The sequence below is a fragment of the Hyla sarda genome, chromosome 6 (assembly GCF_029499605.1).
Source record: "Hyla sarda isolate aHylSar1 chromosome 6, aHylSar1.hap1, whole genome shotgun sequence".
Classification (NCBI taxonomy): Eukaryota; Metazoa; Chordata; class Amphibia; order Anura; family Hylidae; genus Hyla; species Hyla sarda.
In genome coordinates this window covers 239,698,261-239,721,587 of record NC_079194.1, presented here as the reverse complement: position 1 = coordinate 239,721,587, position 23,327 = coordinate 239,698,261, and the positions used below count along the sequence as shown (strand labels likewise).

The window sequence follows — 23,327 nt, the reverse complement described above, 5'->3', positions numbered from 1 at the left end:
CCCCAGCACTGCAAGACAGCAGTGCTAACCACTAAGCCACCATGCTGCCCTTAGCATACATCTGCTATGCATGGTTGCTAAAATGGACAGAGATGTCAGCAGAGAGCACTGTGCTCGTGATGTCATCAGTGCTCCAAAAAGAAAGGAATTTCCTCTGTAGCATTCAGCAGCTAATTAATACTGGAAGGATTAAGCTTTTTGAATAGAAGTAATTTACAAACATGTTTAACTTTCTGCCACCAGTTGATTTAAAAGAAAAAAGGTTTTCACCGGAGTACCCCTTTAATTGTATGGTATTTTGTCAAACTATAAGCAATGCTATTAAAAGGATAGTAAGGAGACCTAACTACACTGTTCAAAAAAATAAAGGCTAGGTTCACACAGCAGAATTTCTGCCAGAGACCCAGCCGGGGGTGCTAGGACCGAGCAGACTGCATTGCTGATCCCATAGACTGTGAAGAAATAGGTAGGATCTCCGATCCGAAAAAAGTAGGTGCTTTGGAGCGCTCCTTTCCAGCAGGATGAGTGGGGAATTAGTAGCCACACAATCGGAAGGTAGGTAGAAAGTAAAGATTTATTCCAGTATAGTACAAACATAGGATAACGCGTTTCGAGGGGTGGGACCCCCTCTTCGTCAGATCCTGATCCCATAGACTGCAATGCATTTCTGGGTGAATCTTTTTGGAGATCTACTCAGAAATGCATTGCCATCTATGGGGACGGCAATGTAGTCCGCGTGGTCCTAGTGCCGCCGACTCGATCTCCGGCAGAAATTCTGCCCAGAAATTCCACAGTGTGAACCCAGCCTTACACAACACAATGTAACTCCAAGTCAATCACACTTCTGTGAAATCACACTGTCCACTCAGGAAGTAACACTGATTGACAATCAATTTCACATGCTGTTGTGCAAATGGAACAGACAACAGGTGGAAATAATAGGCAATTAGCAAGACACCCCCAATAAAGGAGTGGTTCTGCAGGTGGTGACCACAGACCACTTCTCAATTCTTATGTCTTCTTTCTGTAGTGTGATTTTCCACTTTGATTTTGAGTGTGACCCCCATATCCAGACCTCCATGGGTTGATAAATGTGATTTCCATTGATAATTTTTGTGTGATTTTGTTGTCAGCACATTCAACTATGTAAAGACGAAAATATTTCATACGATTAGTTCATTTATTCAGATCTAGGATGTGTTATCTTAGTGTTACCTTTATTTTTTTGAGCAGTGTAATTTTGTAGTGAAGTGGAAATTATTATAAGGGGTATTCTCATGATCAAAATGTATCCAAAAGGGGATAACTGGCTAAGGGTGCATGCACACCACGTTTTTGTTATAAAGTTCCCGTATACGGTTTCAAGTTAAAAACCGCACGGAACTGTATAGAAAACTGTATGCTTTGACTTCACATTGTAAACCGTATGTCAGACGCATCATTCGGTTTAGGCTGCATTCACACCTCGTTTTGTACATACGGGTGCCAGATCCGGCTGGGGGACGGGAAAAACCGGGCGCTCCCGTACCCCAGCCGGATCAGCCTGTGACTCCATTTACTTTAATGAGCCGACCGGATTCAAACGGTGGCTCCGGTCGGCTCAGTTTTGATCGGTATGCGGTTTTGGACAGGACCTAAAACTGTAATATACTACGGTTTTAGGTCCGGTCAGGAAACCGCATACGGGTCAAAACTGAGCCGACCGGAGTCACCGTTTGACTCCGGTCGGCTCATTAAAGTAAATGGAGTCACGGGCTGATCCGGCTGGGGTATGGGAGCGCCCGGTTTTCCCCATCCCCTAGCTGGATCTGGCACCCGTATGTACAAAACGAGGTGTGAATGCAGCCTTAGTCCGTTTTGCATCTCATACGGTTTTGTCCAGTTTTTACCCGTACCCAAAACCGTAGTCTACCACATTTTTTGGTCCGGCTGAAAAACTGTATTAAACCGTATACGTTTTTTTTTTTAACATGGGAGTCAATGGGAACTGTACAGAACTGTATGTGCATACGATTCCATCAGGTTTGCACCATACGGCTTTTGACTTTGCACAGTTTTTTTTCTTGGAATTTCAAGCAAACAAGTGAAACTTTTTTCAAAATGGAGTGAAAAGTTAAAATGTTTACTTTTTTTTCCTTAAAAAACGGATGTAACCGGACATCATTTTTCAAACCGTATACGGTTTTCAACCGTATATGGGTTAAAATTTGTACACACTTTTTGATTCAGTTTTTAGTCAGGTTTTGAGGAATCCGTTTTTCATCAAAAACCTGATACAGGAACTGTATTGCAAAAAACGTGGTGTGCATGCAGCCTAATTGTGGTGGTCCAGCTGCTGGGACCCCTACCAATCACAAGAAATGCAGGTCAAATGACTGCTGAGTGAATGGAGTGGGGGTGTACATGCTCAGCGGCTGCTCCATTCATTCTCTATGTGGCTTGAGAACATTGCCTAGGACTGGGCTTAGCAATTTTTGAAAGACTCATAGACAGTAAACTGGTGACTGAGCATGTACGTTGCTGCTCCAGTCATTTGGAGGACATTTGTTCTTGTGATCCGTGGGAGTCCTAGTAGCGGAACTGCCACCGATCTTATAATAATCCCTTATTCTGTGGTCAGGGGATAACTTGATCATGAGAAATAGAATTCCCATTCAGGGTACATTCACACTTACAGGATATGCTGCATATTTTACTACATATTGACTTCAATAGGTAGCAAAATCAGCTGCAGAAAATATGCAGCAGATCCTGTACATCGGCTCTATATCCTGCTCAGAGATTGTGTACAGCTAAGTTTCCACTTGTTTTTTTTTTTCTGGCAGTTTTTGGGCCAAAGCCAGAAGTTTATTCAAAAGGAATAGGACATATAAAAAAAAGGACTTACACTTCTCCCTTTTGGATCCACTTCCGACTTTGGCTCCAAAACTGCAGTGGCAGATATCCAAAAACTGCCAGAAAAAAAACAAGTGGAAACTTAGCCTTAAAGGGGTACTCTGCCCCTAGACATCTTATCCCCTATCGAAAGGATAGGGGATAAGATGTCAGATCGCGGGGGTCCCGCCACTGGGGACCCCGGGATCTCTGCTGCAGCACCCATCTGTTGCGGCTTCCGGCAGCGCTGGAGGCTCTCATCCTAACGCCTCACGACCATGGTGATGTGAGATCGTGATGTCATGACTCCGCCCTCGTGTGATGTCACGCCCCACCCCCTCAATGCAAGTCTATGGGAGGGGGGTGTGACGGCTGTCACACCCCCTCCCATAGACTTGCATTGAGGGGCGGGGCGGGACGTCGTGATCTCACGTCACTGTGGTCGGGAGCCGAAGCCTCTAGTGTTTCCAGAAGCTGCAACAGGTGGGTGCTGCAGCCGAGATCCCGGGGTCCCTAGCGGCTGGACCCCCGCAATCTGACATCTTATCCCCTATCCTTTGGTTAGGGGATAAGATGTCTAGGGGTGGAGTACCCCTTTAAGGAGGTGATGCAAAGCTGCAGCATGCATAGCGCCTCTCTCCCCCCCACCCTGCATGATTGATGTTCAGGACTGTTTCCAGCACTGAGCCCTGTATGTCACTCAGTCAAGGCAGGGAGCGAGAAGTCATGCGACACCTTTTTAACACTTGAGTGTGATATAGAGGCACAGAATGAACAGTGTAATACAGTTGTAAGCTGATATAAATGCTCATAAGTATTGTATTTCCTCATTCTACAAAGATCCAGTCTCCCTCTGCCCATGCAATGTTACCATGTTCTGTTTAAACATGCTGTATCCAAATAATACACCCTTAAGGAACCTGCCATCATTTTCATGCTGACCGAACCACTAATCATTGGGGTGGGCCCCGGCGGCTTCACCCCATCCCACCCTCCAGCCGTGATTAAAGAGGTACTTAACTGGCCAGCGTTTGGAAGTAAATGTTACGAACGCTGTTTTTGCGCTGCAGGGGTCACGTAGACATGCATTGAGGGGGTGTGGCTGTGATGTAGCGCTGGTCAGTCACACCCCTCATGACATCACAGCCACACCCCCTCAATTCAAGTCATCACGCCCCTTCTCAGACTTGTGTGGAGGGGGCGTGGCCGACCCCCGCACGACAAAAACAGCGTTCAAAACATTTACTTCCAAATGCTGGCCAGTGGAGTACCTCTTTTTTGTTTGGGTATAAAGAGAGAACTATCGATCACAAACAGAGGGGCAGGGAGACGCTGCTAGGAACTGACCCGATATCTTGCCATTTAGGCTGCATTAAAGGGATGACAGGTCCCTGTATAACACATGAATATGTCCCTTGTATTAATACAGTTTCTTCCCACATAATATTGCCTAGTCTGCCAGGTCTTATCCAGGCCTTGAAGTTCTATAGTAGCTGGTCCATATTTATTCCCCATTTATCATCCCAAATATTAAACAATGAGGAAAACAGGCTTCATATACTTTAAGTAGATGACCTTATAGAAGGAGATTTATCAAGCTCTATAGTAGATGTACTTGCGCACATGCGACTTTTCTATACATGCTGCGACTTTTAGATTTTTGCTTATTCCAAAGCACATTTCTGAAATCTGCTCACGTAGTAATTTTTTTTATTTTTTACTTTGCAGTGGTCATGTATTTATCAAATGCGATAGTCGCTATTTATGAAGAAAAAAAGTTGCATCTCCATTTAAGTCGCATATGTATTCCAGGTCCAACCTGGCTTACAGAAAGTGCATATGTCCGCAGAAAAGGACATTAACACCCACTTTAACCACTGTTCTTGTTCTGCATCATGAAACAAAGCTACTACATTAATGTTAATTATAAAAAATAAACGTCCCCCCCCCTCCCCCCCCCCCCTTCACTCTCTAGCAACGCTACTGGTAATAAAGGATAGATAAGGAACTTTGGCTATTAACATAAGGGAAAACTTTTCTGCTTTAAAAAATGCTTTTGTAAGCGAGTTTCCCGGTTTTTGCTTATGTGTAATTTATTTATCAAGGTCGTGCGACTATTTGATAAATAGGTCACATGTAAGCAAAAGTAAGTTAAAAAGTCATATAAAAGCCATACGTTTGAAAAGAATGATAAATCTTCATAGTTTCTATTCAGTGGGGAATTTTTTTAACCAAAAACAGTACTTTTCCTAAATGTGCAGTCTACTTTATGGACAGCAGGTGGCAGCAGCAGCTGCTTATCTTTTGCTCTGTTACTTAGAAACAGATTTGTTGTCAGCAGGTAACAAGTGTGAACTGTGCCCAGTCAGCATGAAGCGTGCCACCAAAAAAGTCACAGCGCACAAGAAAGTAAAGGAAGAACCGAAATGCACCAAACAAGAAGAGAGTCCACCGGAGGACCCAGGTGAGAGCGAGAGATAAGCAATATCTCTGAATGTGAATGGTAGAAATAAGAAAAGCCTGGCACAGATGCCCGAAGTCAGCACAAGCAAGCGTTATTAAAGGGGGGCAAACTTTAACCCTTTAAATACACAGCCAATTTTGTCTCTTTGCCTTTAAATTTATTTTTATTTTTGCATAGCTATAACGTTTTAGATTTTTATGATGATGTAGTTGCATGTGATATTGTATGAGTTAAAGTTTTTTTACACTGTATGCGGGTTACAAATAAGTTAGGATTTCACTAATAGAAATAAACAGGGAAGCGCACAAGAGCAACACTTCGAATCTCAAAGTTGTTTTTTTTTTTTCACTTAGATTGTTTTTATTCTGTTATTAGGATTCCCTGGCAATATCACAGAGGGTGGAATTAATTCATTTTAATCATATTGTCACACGATTTATGAGGAGTTTGTCACATATTTCTTTGCATTTCTTTGCCTTGTACATTGTGTGCTGTGCGACCCATTGAGTGGAGTGAGATTGCGCAAAAAAGTTTGCAACATCTAAAAAAGTCGCAAATAATAAAATCTTAAAATTAACTACACTTAAAGAGAACCTCTCATGATCTCATTAAATGTTATAATCCTCTCAGTTCACTGCCCCCATCATGATAAACCACCTCCCACCTTTATTTGTACTATTTGTTAGATTTCTACCTTGATATTGTTCTGTATTTTCTGCTCAGTCTCAGTCAGATTCACAGACTGGGAAGGGGCGTTACCCAGCAGGTGTGACATTATCTGAAGTCATACAGGGGAGAACTTTCTCCATCACTCTGCTACACACAGCCCAGAGCAGTTCAATGTGAGATGAGCTATGATTGGCTAAGGATGCACACACTCCTTCACACTCCAGACTGCATTTCCTGTTTTTGGACTTCTGCCAGGTCAGCAGGAGTCCAAAGTCTGTGCAAAAGATAGGAGGAAATGTGATCTGGACAAGTAGGGAGACACCTAGTGGCAGCTTTTTAAACACAAATAAAATATAGAAAACTTCATTTTTTTTTTTTAAACAAAGTATATTAGAAAGATTCTTTATTTACCATAAGGAGTGAAATAACAAAAGTTAGTTTTAATGACAGTGTCCATTTAGACTGAAAGCAAGAAAATAAAGAGCAAAGCAAAAAGTCTGCAAATTTATCGGAAAAGCAAAGGCCAGAAAAAAAATGAAGAGAAATGCACCAAAAACTGATCTGAACCCAACAGCAATCATTACGCAGTTCTCATTGAAATCAATGATCCGTCTGTGTCGTGAACAGATGGCCCAGCTCCTTTGTCTATTAGATGAAGGTCCTCAGGGTGAAGCCACACGAATCGCCACATTTGCTGGTATACTTGTGCTACATACAGCTGACGGATCATGTAGTTTACATTAAACAGAGATCCCTTTTCTTAATGGGGTATTCCAAGAAAGAACATTTGTTTTTCATATCAACTTGTTCCAGAAAGCTAAACAGACATGTAAAATACTTCTATTAAAAAAATGTAATCCTTCCAGTACTCATCAGCTCCTGAAGTTGAGTTGTTCTTTTCTGTCTGACCACAGTACTCTCTGCTGACACCTCTGTCTGTCTCAGGAACTGTCCAAAGTAGCATCAAATTACCATAGCAAACCTCTCCTGTTCTGGACAGTTCCTGGGACAGACAGAGGTGTCAGTAGAGAGCACTGTTGTCAGAAAGAAAAGAACAACCCAACTTCAGCAGCTGATAAGTACTGGTAGGATTAAGATTTTTTTTATAGAAGTAATTTACAAATCTGTTTAACTTTCTGGAGCCAGTTGATATGAAACATTTTTTTTCATGGTATACCCCTTTAACTCAGAACTCTTAGTGTTTAAAGTGGGATTTCTGAAGCAGACAACTTTTTTCGGAAGGTAGGGCTTGGTTCACAGTTACCGCATTTTTTGTCACAGTTACTATGCAGCGTATCCCACTTATCAGATCGTCATCTCATCTGCAGTATATTGATACTTTTTCTTTTTTTTTAGTGGATGAGCCCCCTGGCGAAGTGAAAAGCATGGTAAAAAGATGACAAACTATGTACAAAGAATAGACCCAACCGGCAGATTCTGCCCATTCTGACCTCTCCCATTGTCTTCTAGGACCCGGCATTGTTTGAGGGTCTGTGTGATGGCGTGTTGTCAGCGTTGTGTCTTCTCCAGACCAGTGTATCTGAGGTGAGCATGCTCTGGGAAGATGGGCAGGAGATTCATTGTAGAGGTTATTAGTAATGGTAGACGCCTTGTATGCTTTCCATCCCTAGGTTATGGACGTGAAGGACGAGATGATTCAGGAGAATGTGCCAAGTTGTGTCCAAGCTCAGCTCTCCCTCTCTACATCCAGGCTCTTTAGAAGGTGAATGGACTGGAGGTAGAAGGTTCATGAGGAAAAACAAATGGGGGAGATTTATCAGAACCTGTGCAGAGGAAAAGTTACCCAGTTACCCATAGCAACCAATCAGCTCGCTTCTTTCATTTTTAACAAGGTCTTTGAAAAATGAAAGAAGCGATCTGATTGGTTGCTATGGGCAACTGGGCAACTTTTCCTCTGGACAGGTTTTGATAAACCTCCCTCCTTGTGTTTCTACTGAAACAGTAATTTGCCCATATTTTGGGTGTCTGAATGCAGTGTTAGGGTGCGTTCACACGCTAGTAGCTAGCAGCGAGTTTCCCACTGCAGGAAACCTGCTGCGACTTACGCTACCATTGATTTAAATGGGTCCGTGGACAGTCCGACAGTCTGCGGACTGTCAGTGGACTCATTCAAATCAATGGTAGCGTAACTCGCAGCGGGCAACCCGCTGCTAGTAATAGCGTGTGAACGCACCCTTAGGGTGCGTTCACACGCTATTACTAGCAGCGGGTTGCCCGCTGCGGGAATCCTGCTGCGAGTTACGCTACCATTTATTTAAATCGGTCCACAGACAGACCAAATGAATGGTAGCGTAACTCGCAGTGGGTTTCCCGCTGCTAGTTACAAGCGTGTGAATGCACCCTTAGGGTGGTATTACATGGGCAGACCTGTGTCTGATTCCAATACCAATCAGGTACTCGCTGCATCATTGTCAGCCATACATCCCCTATTACGCGGGGAGATATTTGGGCTGACGAACAATGGTTTTTATACCTCCTTAAAATATGTGATCAGCCAATGAACAAGTATTTGTTGGTTCATTGGCTGATCTCTGGGCCTAATACACAGGTAGGGTTGCCACCTGGACGGTATTTTACCGGTACAGCCGGTATTTTGGCCACCCTGCCCATATTATTATATTAAAAATACCGGTAATGCAATGGCCCGTATTTATCCAACCAATCCTTTCACTCCCGCAATGTTACACCATATCCTATACCAGTGTTTCCCAACCAGAGCACCTCCAGCTGTTGTAAAACTACAACTCCCAGCATGCCCGCACAACCGTTGACTTTCCGGGAATGTTGGGAGTTGTAGTTTTGCAATAGCTGGAGGCACCCTTGATTGGGAAACACTAACTTATACTTGATGGACTTTGGTCTTTTTTCAACCTTATGAACTATGTTACTATATACTACTAAATAGTCCAACATGCTGGGAGTTGTAGTTTTCATTTGGGGCAGCTGCTGAGCCACAGGCTATATCAGGACATGCTGGGAATTGTAGTTAGTAACTAACTGCAACTCAGGTATTTAATTAAAAAAAGCAATCAAAAAGTAATATCAAAACAAAAATGCAACCGTTAAAAACTACAGATCGGGGCGCAAAAAAACAAACGAGCCTCATACATTCCGGTATAAGGAGAAATCAAAAAGTTATAGGGGTCAGAATAGGACAAAATTTTCCCTGCATTTGTGTATCCTGTGATGTCACGCATATATAATTAATTATCCAAATTAGCATGGCCGGTATTTTTTTGCAAGAAAGGTGGCAACCCTATACACAGGGCAATATCCCAACCCCGTATAGTAGGGCTCAACTTGTTACATATAGTCAAATCAGATCTCTTAGTGTAAACAAATCTCCGCTCCCAGCCTGGGGTGGTGAAAAGCATGCTGGGGGTGGTAGTTACATTGTCCTACAATTATACTGTATAATCATTATCTTTGCATCTTTCAGCTTGACAGATTTATATGTTCCTGCCACAGAGCTTGTCCGCTTGGTTCGGGTATTTGGGCCACAGTGGGAACAAAAACGTGTTATTCTGGAACAGCTGCAAGGGGAGCATGAAAGGTAATGTAACTGGAGGCATGGAGGGGCGAAATGCTAGTATTATACATTGACATTACAATCCATAGTGAACTGCAGGCTGACCGTGCATCCCCAATGGGCAGATTATTCAGGACATGAATATTTTAGTTTCACATTGCTCATCTGGAACACAATGGATTGGACTGCAAGATGTTTAAACATATTTAAAGAATACCTATCATAAACAAATCTGTCCCTAAATCCCTTCTGCATCTATCCCTGACTGATCCTAACACTAATCCTGCCTTTTATTCGTTAAAAAAAAAAGAAAAAAAAAATTTTTACAAGCTCCTCAGCCTGCTCAGTCATTGATGTTCCAGTGAGGGAGAAAGTGGGCGTGGTCCGGCTGGCGCAACGCCATCTAATGCCTGCCAGGGCCAGCTTCCGCCCTTCTTCCTGACTGTGCAGATTATATGGTCCTCTCTCTCTTCTCACCACGCCCGCTTGTGCTGCACTGGGGTTGGGCACAGTGGGATGAATAATACAGGAGGAGAACGGGGAGATGCATGGGGCAGGCATATGTATATTAGGTGCGCGCCGTGCGTGCATGAGCACTGCACTTGCTCTCTGCCTGTTTCATATACAGGCAGAGAGCAAGCTGCATGGATGAGACTTCCTGCAGTGGGACCACTTCCCTGGCAAGCAGTGGTCCAAACGTGTATTGCGTAAAGGGGGGAAATGCCATCCTGGACCATGTAGGGTGACCCTTAGGCTAGGTTCAGACTACGGAATTTCCGCCTGCAATTTTGCTTTGAAATTGCAGGCGGAAATTCCACTTTCTAAAATGTATAGTGTAGTGAATGATTTTCCATTCACAAATTCACACTTCGGAATTTGTGAAGTGGAATTTGTGAACGGACAATCCGCTTGGAAATTTCCGCCTGCAAAGGCGGTGCTCTTTCTTCAGGCGGAAATCCGCGCGGAACACATTGCAGTCTATTGGAGACTGCAGTGTCCGCGCGGTCTCTGATTCAGCCGGCGCTGGCCGCACTCGGAAATTTTCTGCCTGGAGATTTCATAGTCTGAACTTAGCCTTAGTGGCCAAGATTTTAAAGGACAAAAAATATGGTAAAAGTAAAAAAAATTTTTAAAGAAATATATTAGAAAGATTTTTTTTTTTTTAAAGATCTATATTATATAAAAAGTTTACTTTAATGAGAGTGCCCATTTAAGTCTCAAGAAAGAAAAGGTGTTCAGCACAGACTCTCAGCTTTATTGTAAACCATTGGACATGATAGAATGGACAGGTACAGGTGATGTGTTTTGGTTGCAGTGCCCAACATTAGTCATACAACAATAGTACATACAAGGATCCTTTATATAGAGGAGAGAGGGAAGAATCTCCTAAACTGCTAGCACCCGCAGATCAGAGATTAACCCCCTCTCCTCCACGTTCACAACTAGCACAGGGTTAACAGACTATTCATAGTATAAAAAGTGAATGAAACATCTACAAACATATATTTGGCATAAGCAAATGGAAGCTAGTTAATGGAGTAGGTGCCCATAGCAACCACTGAAGCGTAGAGAAGAGTGGAGCAGTTGTCCATAGTAACCCATTAGATCGCTTTCTTTATTTCAAAAGGAAAACTCTCGCCAAGTTCACCCACACTAAAGCCAATACACTGGGTTATAGTTTGGTGAACAGGAGTCCATACACTGGTTACTTACTTTTTTATGTTTTCTTGCCGCTGAGTTGTCGTCCACTAAAGTTCCGTAATTTTGGCCTTCACTTGCACTCTGAAGGCGGGTCCCCTGCCAGCAGCCTTGCTTTGGGTCCTTGAAGAAGAGGTCTTAGCCCTCCCCCCTTGTTCGCATATTAATTTCCCCCCTGAGTGCAGCGCTCTGTCTGCTGTAGGAGAGCGCTCTGTGCAGTGTAACTGCGCATGTGCCGGTCCCTCGCTACACCCGGAAGTACCTTTTTCCGAAGTCTCACTCCTCCTGACTTCCGGGTGTAGCGAGGGACTGGCACATGCGCAGTTACACTGCACAGAGCGCTCTCCCGACGCGCTGCGCTCAGGGGGAAAATGAATATGCGAACAAGGGGGGCAGGCTAAGGCCCCATCCTTTGGGACCCAAAGCAAGGCTGCCAATGGGGGACCCACCATCAGAGTGCATGTGAAGGGCAAAATTACGGAACTTTAGCGACAGCAAGAAAACTTAAAAAAAAAGTAAGTGACCCATGTATGGACTCCTGTTCACCCACCCTATAATCCAGTGTATTGGGTTTAGTGTGGGTGAATTTGGTGACAGTTTTCCTTGGAAAAAAAAAAAAAAAAAAAGGCCTCTAAAAATGAAAGAAGCAATCTGATTGGTTGCTATGGGCAGCTGTACCACTCTTCATCTACACAGGTTTTGATAAATTTCCCCTCTGTGCCCAATGGATAATGCCATCATTACAGATTTCAGGCTAGATATAAAATTATTTCACTTTGCACCAGTTACTATATATTATTGTCTATGGGAGAGATTTATCAAAGTTGTCTATGTCCCGCATCAATATAGACCAAACTACAGAGGGTTAGGCTGGTCTATTGTGCGCCTAATTTATCAAAAGTCGCACGGCTCTTGATAAATTCTGTGCACAGACTTCGGGATCTATGGTTTAGACTGTATTTAAACATTCTCCAGCATGGTCTGACATTTCAGTGTACTTTCAGCCGATGCGACTTGTCGCTGAAAAGTCTCTTTTGATAAATTCAGCACCAATGTATTTTTCTGTCTACAATAGACTAGAATGCATCATGTTCTAAAAATCCTCTAAAGCAAAAGTCGCAGAAAAGTTGCACACATTTAGACTGTGACTTTCTGTGCGACAAATTTAGACAGGAAAAAACTGTCTAAATCCTTTGATAAATCTCCCCCTATATGTTGTATTCACATGTGATTCCTCCCCAGGCTCCAGCGGCTTTTGGCTTTGACTCTCCAGCGGGTGCAACATTTAGAGTCTCAGGTAAATATGTCTATAAATCTATGGACACATCCTCCTGTATGAAGATTGTCTCAGATAAAGTCACGGCAACCCACAGCAACCAGAGTCCAGTTTATAATACACTACCTATATTGTCAGCCATAGGGCGGAAGGGCGGAATCCCATAGACTTCTATGGGATTCCGCACTCCCATTCACACTGCTGAATTTCCGCTTGCAGAATTCTGCAACTGGAAATTCAGAAGTTTGCATGGGAGTGCGGAATCCCATAGAAGTCTATGGGCTTTAACTAGAATTCCACAAGCGGCAATTCAGAATTGTGAGTGGGAGTGCAGAATCCCATAGAAGTCTATGGGCTTTAAAGGGGTACTCCGGTGCTTACACATCTTATCCCCTATCCAAAGGATAGGGGATAAGATGCCTGATCGCGGGAGTCCCGCAGCTGGGGACCCCCGGGATCATGCACGCGGCACCCAGTTTGTAATCAGTCCCCGGAGCGTGTTCGCTCCAGGACTGATAACGGTCGACCGCAGGGCCGGCGGCTTGTGACGTCACGCCCCCGTGTGATGTCACGCTCCGCCCCTCAATGCAAGCCTACGGGAGGGGGCGTGATAGCTATCACGCCCCCTCCCGTAGGCTTGCATTGAGGGGCGGAGCATGACGTCACACGGGGGCGGGGCGTGACGTCACACGCCACTGGCCCTGCGGTCAACCGTAATCAGTCTCGGAGCGAACACGCTCCGGGACTGATTACAAACTGGGTGCCGCGTGCATGATCCCGGGGGTCCCCAGCTGCGGGACTCCCGCGATCAGGCATCTTATCCCCTATCCTTTGGATAGGGGATAAGATGTGTAAGCACCGGAGTACCCCTTTAATTTGAGGCAGAATTCCGCAAGAGGAAATTCTGCTGTGTGAATAGACCCTCACATTGCGAGGTGTGTGGTTACATCCACTCCTTTTACACACACCTGTATATATTGTGTTCTTAGCACTTAGAGCGCCTTTCCATTGTTCCTTTTTTTGTTTCCTATCCACTGAGCTAATGTCTAATGTTATGTTTCCCCAGACCTCTAGGGATGCATAGATTCATTCTCTTTCATGTAAAATAGTGCACCCGTCTCTTTTGTAGTCCACCAAATGTGCAGACATTAACCCAATTTTTATTAAGTGAGGCAGATGTTAACACAACCAGTTCACCTGCACTAAACCCAATACACAGCTTATTAGCATATTAGCAATGCTAACTAATAACATGAATTCTCCCTAGAACCGGACCACAGATCCAGGTAAATTATACCTCATTTTAATCCGGTTCACCTGCCCTATAACCCTATGTATTGGGTTTAATATGGGAGAACCTCATGTCAGTTTGGTTTTAATTCCACCATTGCCCTAGACCACCAGGGATGCAGATATACAATTTTTAAAGGCCCCAAATTAATTAAAATAACAAACTATTACTTACCTCCACCTCTTTTTCTGCACTGATCCCCTGGTCTGCTTTTGTCGGTGCGCCGGTCTTGATTTAGGAGTGGAGTTAACTTAGGCTGGAACTCCACTGAGGTTTTTTTTTTGCAAAAACGCCAATTTTCCCGCACAGCGTTTTTTCACTGAAAAAACGCTGCGTCCAGATGTTAGCTGCAAGTAACTGGTAAACTGCAAAATGCCAGATTCACTTGGCGTTTTTCAGTTTGGCGTTTTTTTTTAATCCTCTTGGCGTTTTTCAGCAATTTCGGGCTCAGAGGCTGGATTTTCAAAATGCCCTGCAAAAACCTAGTTTGGCGTTTTTTGCCCTGAAATCGTGGCGTTTTCATCCCATAGAAGTCTATGGGAGAGCAAAAACCCCAAGAAAAACGCCATGTTGGTTTAAAATTTTGCGTTTTTGCAGGCGGTTTTTATTCTTTTTTGGACTTTAGCGATCCAAAAAAATTATGGAGATACCTTTTTTATTAAAATTTCGTAGGGTACCATAAAAAAAATTATAGTAGTGATGGAAAAAATTGTACCTAACGAAATGTATATTTTTTATTACGAAATGTTTATTCATTTTTAAACAGGGATCAATTTATGTGAGTGGGTAAAGCACTAAAAATGTAGCCGACAATAATAAAAATGTAGTGTTTGCGTGTTTTTCACTTTTTTTTAAAAACATTTTTTAGGTAGTACTACTACTCCCAGCATGGAACACACTGTTCCATGATGGGAGTAGTAGTTACCTGTACTTATTGACAGATTGCCCGTTGCGATCCTCTTGTATAATGTATAGATGCGGCGGCAGCTCTTCTATGGTCCCCTGCACTCACGTATTTTTACACATATTCATATTTCCCGCAGAGCTGTGATTGGTCAGATGGTTCCAGCCAATCACAGCTCTCTGTGAGAAATCGGAATGTGTATATATACGGCAGTGCAGGGGACCATAGGAGAGCGGCCGCCGCATCCATACATTATACAGGAGGATCACAGCGGGTGTCAAGAGTGATACCCGCAGTGATCTTTCCTTAACTACAAGTACTACTACTCCCAACATGGAGTACACTCTGCCCCATGCTGGGAGCTGTAGTACCTGCATTAATAGACAGATCGCAGCAGGTGTCAGAAGTTACACTCGCTGCGATCTGTCTATTAATGCAGGTAATACAACTCCCAGCATGGAGCAGAGTGGGCTCCATGTTGGGAGTAGTAGTGCCTGCTAAAGGACACATCACAGCGGTTGTCACTACTGACACCGGCTGTGACCGTCCTGTCTATAGCAGAGATGCAGAGCGGCTGTATACATCGCTCACATCTCTGCTCTGCACTGTACTCCGGGCCGCTCATTCATTCATCTTTTCCTCAGAGCTGTGATTGGCTGCAACCATCTGGCCAATCACAGCTCTGGGCGGAAAATATGAATAGAACATCACTCAGAGTACAGAGCAGAGATGTGAGCGCTGTATAGAGCCGCTCCGCTTCTCTGCTCTATAATGGACGATCGCATTGGGTGTCAGACAGACACCCGGGGCGATTTGTCTGTAGTACAGGTACTACTACTCCCAGCCTGGAACAGTGTGTTCCATGCTGGGAGTAGTAGTACTACATAAAAAATTTGAAAAAAAAGAGAAAAAAAAGTTAAACACACACACAGTTTACAAAAAATTTATTAAAACTTTGTTATAAAAAAAATAAACATTTAGTTAAATACATTTTTATATCCCTACTGCATCCTTTTTTTTTTTTTTTTTTTTTGGTACCCAACTATTTTGTAAAAAAAAACTCAAAAGGGGCCAAAAAAGGCAAATTCCACACAAAGGTAAAAACGCCAAAACGCAGGGAAAAACTGTGGCAGTTTATATGGCGTTTTTATGCCACAAAAATCGCAGGGCAAAAATCTCAGTGGAGTCCTAGCCTTAAACAACACAATGTAACTCCAGGTCAATGACACTTCTGTGAAATCACACTGTCCACTCAGGAAGCAACACTGATTGACAATCAATTTCACATGCTGTTGTGCAAATGGAACAGACAACAGGTGGAAATTATAGGCAATTAGCAAGACATCCCCAATAAAGGAGTGGTTCTGCAGGTGGTGACCACAGACCACTTCTCAATTCCTATGCTTCCTGGCTGATGTTTTGGTCACTTTTGAATGCTGGCAGTGCTTTCACTTTAGTGGTAGCATGAGACAGAGTCTACAACCCTCACAAGTGGCTCAGGTAGTGCAGCTCATCCAGGATAACACATGAATGCGAGCTGTGGCAAGAAGGTTTGCTGTGTCTGTCAGCGTAGTGTCCAGAGCATGGAGGCGCTACCAAACAAGCCAGTACATCAGGAGACGTGGAGGAGGCCGTAGTAGGGCAACAACCCAGCAGCAGGACTCTGCGGGCATTACTCTGCGGCCATGGTCCGGATCTGGACCGCGGTCTGCCAGTTGATTACCCATGGCCTAGGGCTTACTTTCGGGGTATGGTTTATTTTCGGGGAAACACGGTACCTCCGCCTTTGTGCAAGGAGGAGCACTGCCAGAGCCATCCAGAATGACCTCCAGCAGGCCACAAATGTGCATGTCTCCACTCAAACAGTCAGAAACAGACACCATGAGGGTGGTATGAGGGCCCGATGTCCACACGTGGGGGTTGTGCTTACAGCCCAACACCATGCAGGATGTTTGGCATTTGCCAGAGAACACCAAGATTGGCAAATTCGCCACTGGCGCCCTGTGCACTTCACAGATGAAAGCAGGTTCACACTGATCACATGTGACAGAGTCTGGAGATGCCGTGGAGAACGTTCTGCTGCCTGCAATATCCTCCAGCATGACCGGTTTGGCAGTGGGTCAGTAATGGTGTGGGGTGGCATTTCTTTGGGAGGGGCCGCACAGCCCTCCATGTGCTTGCCAGATGTAGCCTGACTGCCATTAGGTACCGAGATGAGATCCTCAGACCCCTTGTGAGACCATATGCTGGTGCGGTTGGCCCTGGGTTCCTCCTAATGCAAGACAATGCTAGACCTCATGTGGCTGGAGTGTGTCAGCAGTTTCTGCAAGAGGAAGGCATTGATGCTATGGAATGGCCGCCCGTTCCCCAGTCCTGAATCCGATTGAGCACATCTGGGACATCATGTCTCGCTCCATCCACCAATGCCACGTTGCACCACAGACTATCCAGGAGTTGGTGGATGCTTTAGTCCAGGTCTGGGAGGACATCCCTCAGGAGACCATCCACCACCTCATCAGGAGCATGCCCAGGCGTTGTAGGGAGGTCATATGGGCACATGGAGGCCACACACACTACTGAGCCTCATTGTGACTTGTTTTAAGGACATTACATAAAGTTGGATCAGCCTTTAATGTGGTTTTCCACTTTGATTTTGAGTGTGACTCCATATCCAGACCTCTATGGGTTGATAAATTTAATTTCCATTGATAATTTTTGTGTGATTTTGTTGTCAGCACATTCATCTATGTAAAGACGAAAGTATTTCATACGATTAGTTCATTCATTCAGATTTAGGATGTGTTATCTTAGTGTTCCCTTTATTTTTTTTGAGCAGTGTATATGAAGAAGAAAAAGATGGGAGGAGAGTACAAACAGATGTAGACAACTATTCAGACACACACTGGGGGACATTCATCATTGTAGGTGTAAATGAAGCATTTTTCTACACCTTTTTTTGCGTGCTGGTAATGTGGAGGAGCACCACATTTATTAAATGGTCGGTACACATTTTGTGCAGGTCCACATTTACAGAAATTTCACTCTTCATATACATCATAAAGCTAAGCTTAGTTTGGGCTGGTGTAGTTTTGAGACTTTTCAGTTCTTAAAACCCATCCATGTCATGCGTATTGCAAAAAACTGTGGATTACAACTCAAAACAGCAGAAATGTGTAAACCAAAAGGCGCAAAAAAAGGACACGTGTCAAAATAGCGCCAAATATAGACAGAAAAAAAGGGTAAACACAATGATAAATGCCAGCCTCTGTAGTATTAGAACACTATGGGTGCTCCATTCAACAGACAATATAAAATGCCTGCATCAATCAATAAGCTGGGGATGGCGAGGACAGATGTAACCAGGGCCTCTGAGCGCCCTGGTTACATCTGTCCTCGCTAGAGAGGAGCGAAGTTACAGTGATTTGATTTGTCACGAACTTCTCAGCTTGGCGTTTGCTGACTTTAGGGTGCTTTCACACGCTAGTAACTAGCAGCGGATTTTTCGCTGCGGGAAACCCGCTGCGACTTACGCTACCATTCATTTGAATGGGTCCACGGACAGTCCCCAAATCCAACACTATTGTGGACTTTCTGTGGACCCATCTAAATCAATGGCGTAGCTCACAGTGGAAAATCCACTGCTAGTTACTAGTGTGTGAACGCACCCTTAGCCTGCATAAATGAGTTCAGCTTTCAGGTGCTCCGGAGGGCTGGAAAAGGTGGATACAGTCCTAGGAAGGAGTCTCCAGCCACCGGAGCACCTGAAAGCTGAACTAATTTATGAAGGCTAAAGTCAGCAACCGCCGAGCAGCGAGGTTTGTGACAAATCGAATCACTGTAACTTTGCTCATCTCTAGTCCTCGCCATCCCACAGCTCCGGATTTGGGAGTGAAGAAATAGACATTTACTATGGTTAGTGCCTTTCTTTCCATGTTTGTATTAGTTTTTTCTGTTATATTTTATGGCATAATATAGTCATATTATAGCTAAAAATACATCTATTTTGCCCATTGCATTACATTGGAATCAATAGCAAAACGCTGCAAAGTTCATGTACTTATATTTGACCAAATATACATTTATGGGGGTAAAAAAATGCTCATAAAAAGTGCATGAAATGGTCATACAACCATACTATGTCCAAAATAAGTAGGTCACTTTTTCATAGCCATAATTATTGACATAAAAAAATGACTTGTGAACTGTGCTTGTTTCCCAATAAATTAAATAGGAGAAATATTAGACAAATAGGTTTATTATTAGGTCTAACAGCCATTTTATGTCTCAAAATCTACCTAAAAAACTGTGTGTGAACATAGCATAACTCACTACACTGCGAACATACACTTCTTCACTACCCTAAACCACTAGTGATATTGACCCTCCTTAATACACAAGACCACCAGGGAAGTCAATGTTAAGGCCATAAATTATATAAATGAACTATACCTTGGTGCTATGTGGCAGTGTGTATCCACCTGCTGTACGGTAATTTCACTATATGGCAATATTTATTTGATGCTTCACCTAATGTGGGGGAATTGTACTGCACCTAATGTGGGGGAATTGTACTGCACCTAATGTGGGGGAATTGTACTGCATCTAATGTGGGGGAACTATACTGCACCTAATGTGAGGGAACTATACTGCCAACCTAATGTGGGGGAACTATACTGCACCTAATGTGAGGGAACTATACTGCCAACCTAATGTGGGGGAACTATACTGCACCTAATGTGAGGGAACTATACTGCACCTAATGTGAGGGAACTATACTGAACCTAATGTGGGGGAATTGTACTACACCTAATGTGGGGGAATTGTACTGCACCTAATGTTGGGGGAACTATACTGCACCTAATGTGAGGGAACTATACTGCCAACCTAATGTGGGGGAACTATACTGCACCTAATGTGAGGGAACTATACTGCACCTAATGTGAGGGAACTATACTGCACCTAATGTGGGGGAATTGTACTGCACCCAATGTGGGGGAACTGTACTGCCTACCCTAATGTGTGGGAACTACAACCTAATGTGGGGGGATCTATACTGCCAACCTAATGTGGGGGGGGGGGGGAACTGTGCTGCATACTTAAAGTGGTAGTCCACTAATAAGATATATAAGTGTGCATAGGAATTTGTTCATGTTTTGTTATCTATAGTCCGGCCCTCCAACGGTCTGAGGGACCGTGAACTGGCCCCCCCGTTTAAAAAGTTTGAGGACCCCTGCTTTTGTATAAGATCTGTCCATATCACTAACCAACCAGGATTACAGGAAACATTGGTTACAGAGATTTCACTTTCCCAGCGTTGTGTGAAGCAGCCAGAAAGGTTACAGAACACAAGGAAGTAACACTGAAGATTTATAATTTCGCAGGTACACAGGGATCCTCAGTCACAACACAACAAGAACTGGGAGAAGTTTTTCGTCAGACTAATGGTGAGTGAGATTTTGGTCTCTTGTAGATTCTGGATTCTGTATTGTGAATCATTAATAGGGATAACAGGAATTCTGGACCACTGGGGGCGGCAATTGTCTGGTCTTGTAACAGGATGTGTGACCATGGGCTATCGGTATTGCCTGATTATTAACAATGTGTTTTTATTTTACACAGGCCCATGGAAACATATGAATCGTCTAATAAAATACAGGTGAAACATTTACTTCTACAAAGTTTATCTTTTAAGGCTAAATGTCGGGAATTTAGTATGATCAGCATATTATATTATGTAAGATTTCCCGATCAGCAGCGCCAGACATCTGCCCCCATTATAGTGAAGCTCCACCCACATCTTAAAAAGTGGAAGTTTCAGCATAAAGGGGCAGAAAAGTCACAATTATTTGATGCCAAAAACTGGCATAAACTCCATAGTAAATCTTCCCCTATATCTATAAAGCCTCTGTGGCACTAGTTTCTGTGTTGGAGTTTGTGTGACTTTATTCCAGGGAGAAAACATTTTTTTATAAATCAACTGGCTCCAGAAACTTAAACAGATGTGCAAATTACTTCTATTAAAAAAAATCTTAATCCTTCCAATAATTATCAGCTGCTGAAGTTGTGTTGTTCTTTTCTGTCTGGCAACAGTGCTCTCTGCTGACATCTCTGTTTGTCTCGGGAACTGCACAGAGTAGGAGAGGTTTGCTATGGGGATTTGCTTCTACTCTGGACAGTTCCCGAGACAAGTGTCATCAGAGAGCACTTAGACAGAAAAGAACAACTCAACTTCAGCAGCTCCATAAGTACCGAAAGGATTAAGATTTTTTAATAGAAGTAATTTACAAATCTGTTTAACTTTCTGGAGCCAGTTGATTTATAAATAAAAAAAAGTTTTTTCCTTGTTAACCCCTTTAAGCTTTTCTGCCCTGATACTGTTTAAAGGAGTCGTCCAGGGACATAACATTTTTTCATACATGGCTTTACAACACTTTCTTCATAAGTCCTTATAAAACATTTTGTTTACATTTACTTCTACCGCCTCTATGTGCAGGATGAGCTCTAATTTCTTTCTATACTTGTAAACAGCCTATTGGATTCACCATCTCCAGCCTATATTAGCTCTCCTCCAAGGTATCTTTCCCTGTCTACTATTTGAGTTGGTGTGTAACCCTCTCCCCTTCTGGCTATCTCTTACAGAGAGAGAGCAGAAAGTCTGTCTGACGGACTTACCTTTTTCTAAGCAGTAGCTAAATGGTAAAAAATGTGTCTCCTGGTTTGCCCTTACCGGCAAGACCCTCCATGATTGATGTAAATCTGTTAATAAGGGTCTGGGTTAAGTGAATGGGAGCTAAGCTGCGGTAACGCAGTAAGGCAGTGTTTCCCAACCAGGGTGCCTCCAGCTGTTGCAAAATTACAACTCCCAGCATGCCCGGACAGCCTTTGGCTGTCCGAGCATGCTGGGAATTGTAATTTTGCAACAGCTGGAGGCACCCTGGTTGGCAATCACCACTGTATGGACACTACACAATGTACAGAGCTGTCTACTTATGTCTTATTTGACTGTGGAGGCAGATGATGTGGCTCTGATAAACAGAGGATCAATGAGGCTGCTGAACCAGATATTGATGCTTATCCTGAGGATAGGCCATTAAAGGGGTTCTCCGGTAATTACACATCTTTTCCCCTATCCAAAGGATAGGGGATAAGATGCCTGATCGCGGGAGTCCCGCCGCTGGGGACCCCCGGGATCATGCACGCGGCACCCAGTTTGTAACCAGTCCCCGGAGCGTGTTCGCCTGTAATCAGTCCCGCTCCAGGGACTGATTACAAACGGGGTGCCGTGTGCATGATCCCGGGGGTCCCCAGCGGCGGTACTTCCGCGATCAGGCATCTTATCCCCTATCCTTTGGATAGGGGAAAAGATGTGTAAGCATCGGAGAACCCTTTTAGAGGGTTACTCCACTGGAAAACATTTTATTTTTAATTTTTTTAAATCAACTGGTGCCAGATGTGTAAATGACTTCTATATAAAAATCTTAATCCTTTCAGTACTTATTAGCTGCTGTATGTTCCAGGGGAAGTTCTTTTCTTTTTGAATTTCCTTTTTGTCTGAATCCCCATAGCAAACCTATCCTGATATGGACAGAGGTGTCAGCAGAGAGCACTGTGGTCAGACAAAAAGGAAATTCAAAAAGATAAGAACTTCCTCTGGAACATACAGCAGCTGATAAGTACTGAACGGATTAAGATTTTTGAATAGAAGTAATTTACTAATCTGTTAAACTTTCTGGCACCAGTTGATTTTAAAAAAATCATTCTTTAATCACTCCCGGAAAACAGTGCAATGCTTGTTTATTCTATAAACCTCTTTTCCCTTTCACAGGTTGTTCTTTATTCTACAAGAATAAGAAGCTCATAAAACATGAAAGAAATATGAAAAAAGGAACAATAACCCCCTGCTGCACAACAAGACAACATAAAGGATGACTGATGTGGCCCAGGAAGCTAAGGATACTTTTATAGACTTGCATCAAGTTACACGCTGTGGGAAATCATCTGCAAGTTTTGTTACCATTCACTTTAAAGGGGTACTCTTGTGGAAAACTGGTGCCAGAAAGTTAAACAGATTTGTAAATCACTTCTATTAAAAAAATCTTAATCCTTCCAGTACTTTTTAGGGGCTGTATACTAAAGAGAAATCCAAAAAAGAAATGCATTTCCTCTGATGTCATGACCACAGTGCTCTCTGCTGACATCTCTGTCCATTTTAGGAACTGTCCAGAGCAGCATATGATTGCTATGGGGATTTTTTCCTGTCCTGGGCAGTTCCTAAAATAGACAGCAGAGGTTAATAGAGAGCACCGTGGTCATGACATCAGAGGAAATGCATTCCTTTTTTGGATTTCTCTTTAGTATACAGCCCCTAAAAAGTACTGGAAGAATTAAGATTTTTTAATAGAAGTGATTTACAAATCTGTTTAACTTTCTGGCACCAGTTGATTTAAAAAAAAAAAAAAAAAAAAAAAAGAAGTTTTCCATGGGAGTACCCCTTTAATGGATCTATGGAAAATCAGCTATGTATGCAGATTTGCAGATTGACAGCGCACTCATTGAAGTGAATGGTAGTTAAACTTGCAGCAGATCTCCTGTAGCAGGAAA

At 43.3% G+C, this 23,327-nt stretch overlaps 1 protein-coding gene across 1 annotated transcript; it reads left to right on the top strand.

The window, feature by feature from the left end:
• Window positions 1-445: 445 nt before the first annotated feature.
• LOC130276840 (uncharacterized) lies at window positions 446-22,932 on the top strand. Its single transcript, XM_056526764.1, has 10 exons — window positions 446-555; window positions 5,216-5,338; window positions 7,364-7,395; window positions 7,478-7,552; window positions 7,639-7,730; window positions 9,468-9,581; window positions 12,498-12,552; window positions 20,108-20,170; window positions 20,346-20,382; window positions 22,552-22,932. The coding sequence occupies exons 1-9, from the start codon at window positions 522-524 to the stop codon at window positions 20,361-20,363; spliced, it is 606 nt and encodes a 201-aa protein (XP_056382739.1). The 5' UTR covers window positions 446-521; the 3' UTR covers window positions 20,364-20,382; window positions 22,552-22,932.
• Window positions 22,933-23,327: the final 395 nt, after the last annotated feature.

What these genes read in the sequence shown, in the direction of transcription:
- LOC130276840 (XM_056526764.1), top strand. Translation starts at nt 522, where the DNA reads ATGAGTGGGGAATTAGTAGCCACACAATCGGAAG. An exon ending in GAGTCCACCGGAGGACCCAG is followed by an intron (nt 5,339 to 7,363) that starts GTGAGAGCGAGA and finishes CTTTTTTTTTAG; the next exon opens with TGGATGAGCCCCCTGGCGAA. An exon ending in CTGCAAGGGGAGCATGAAAG is followed by an intron (nt 9,582 to 12,497) that starts GTAATGTAACTG and finishes ATTCCTCCCCAG; the next exon opens with GCTCCAGCGGCTTTTGGCTT.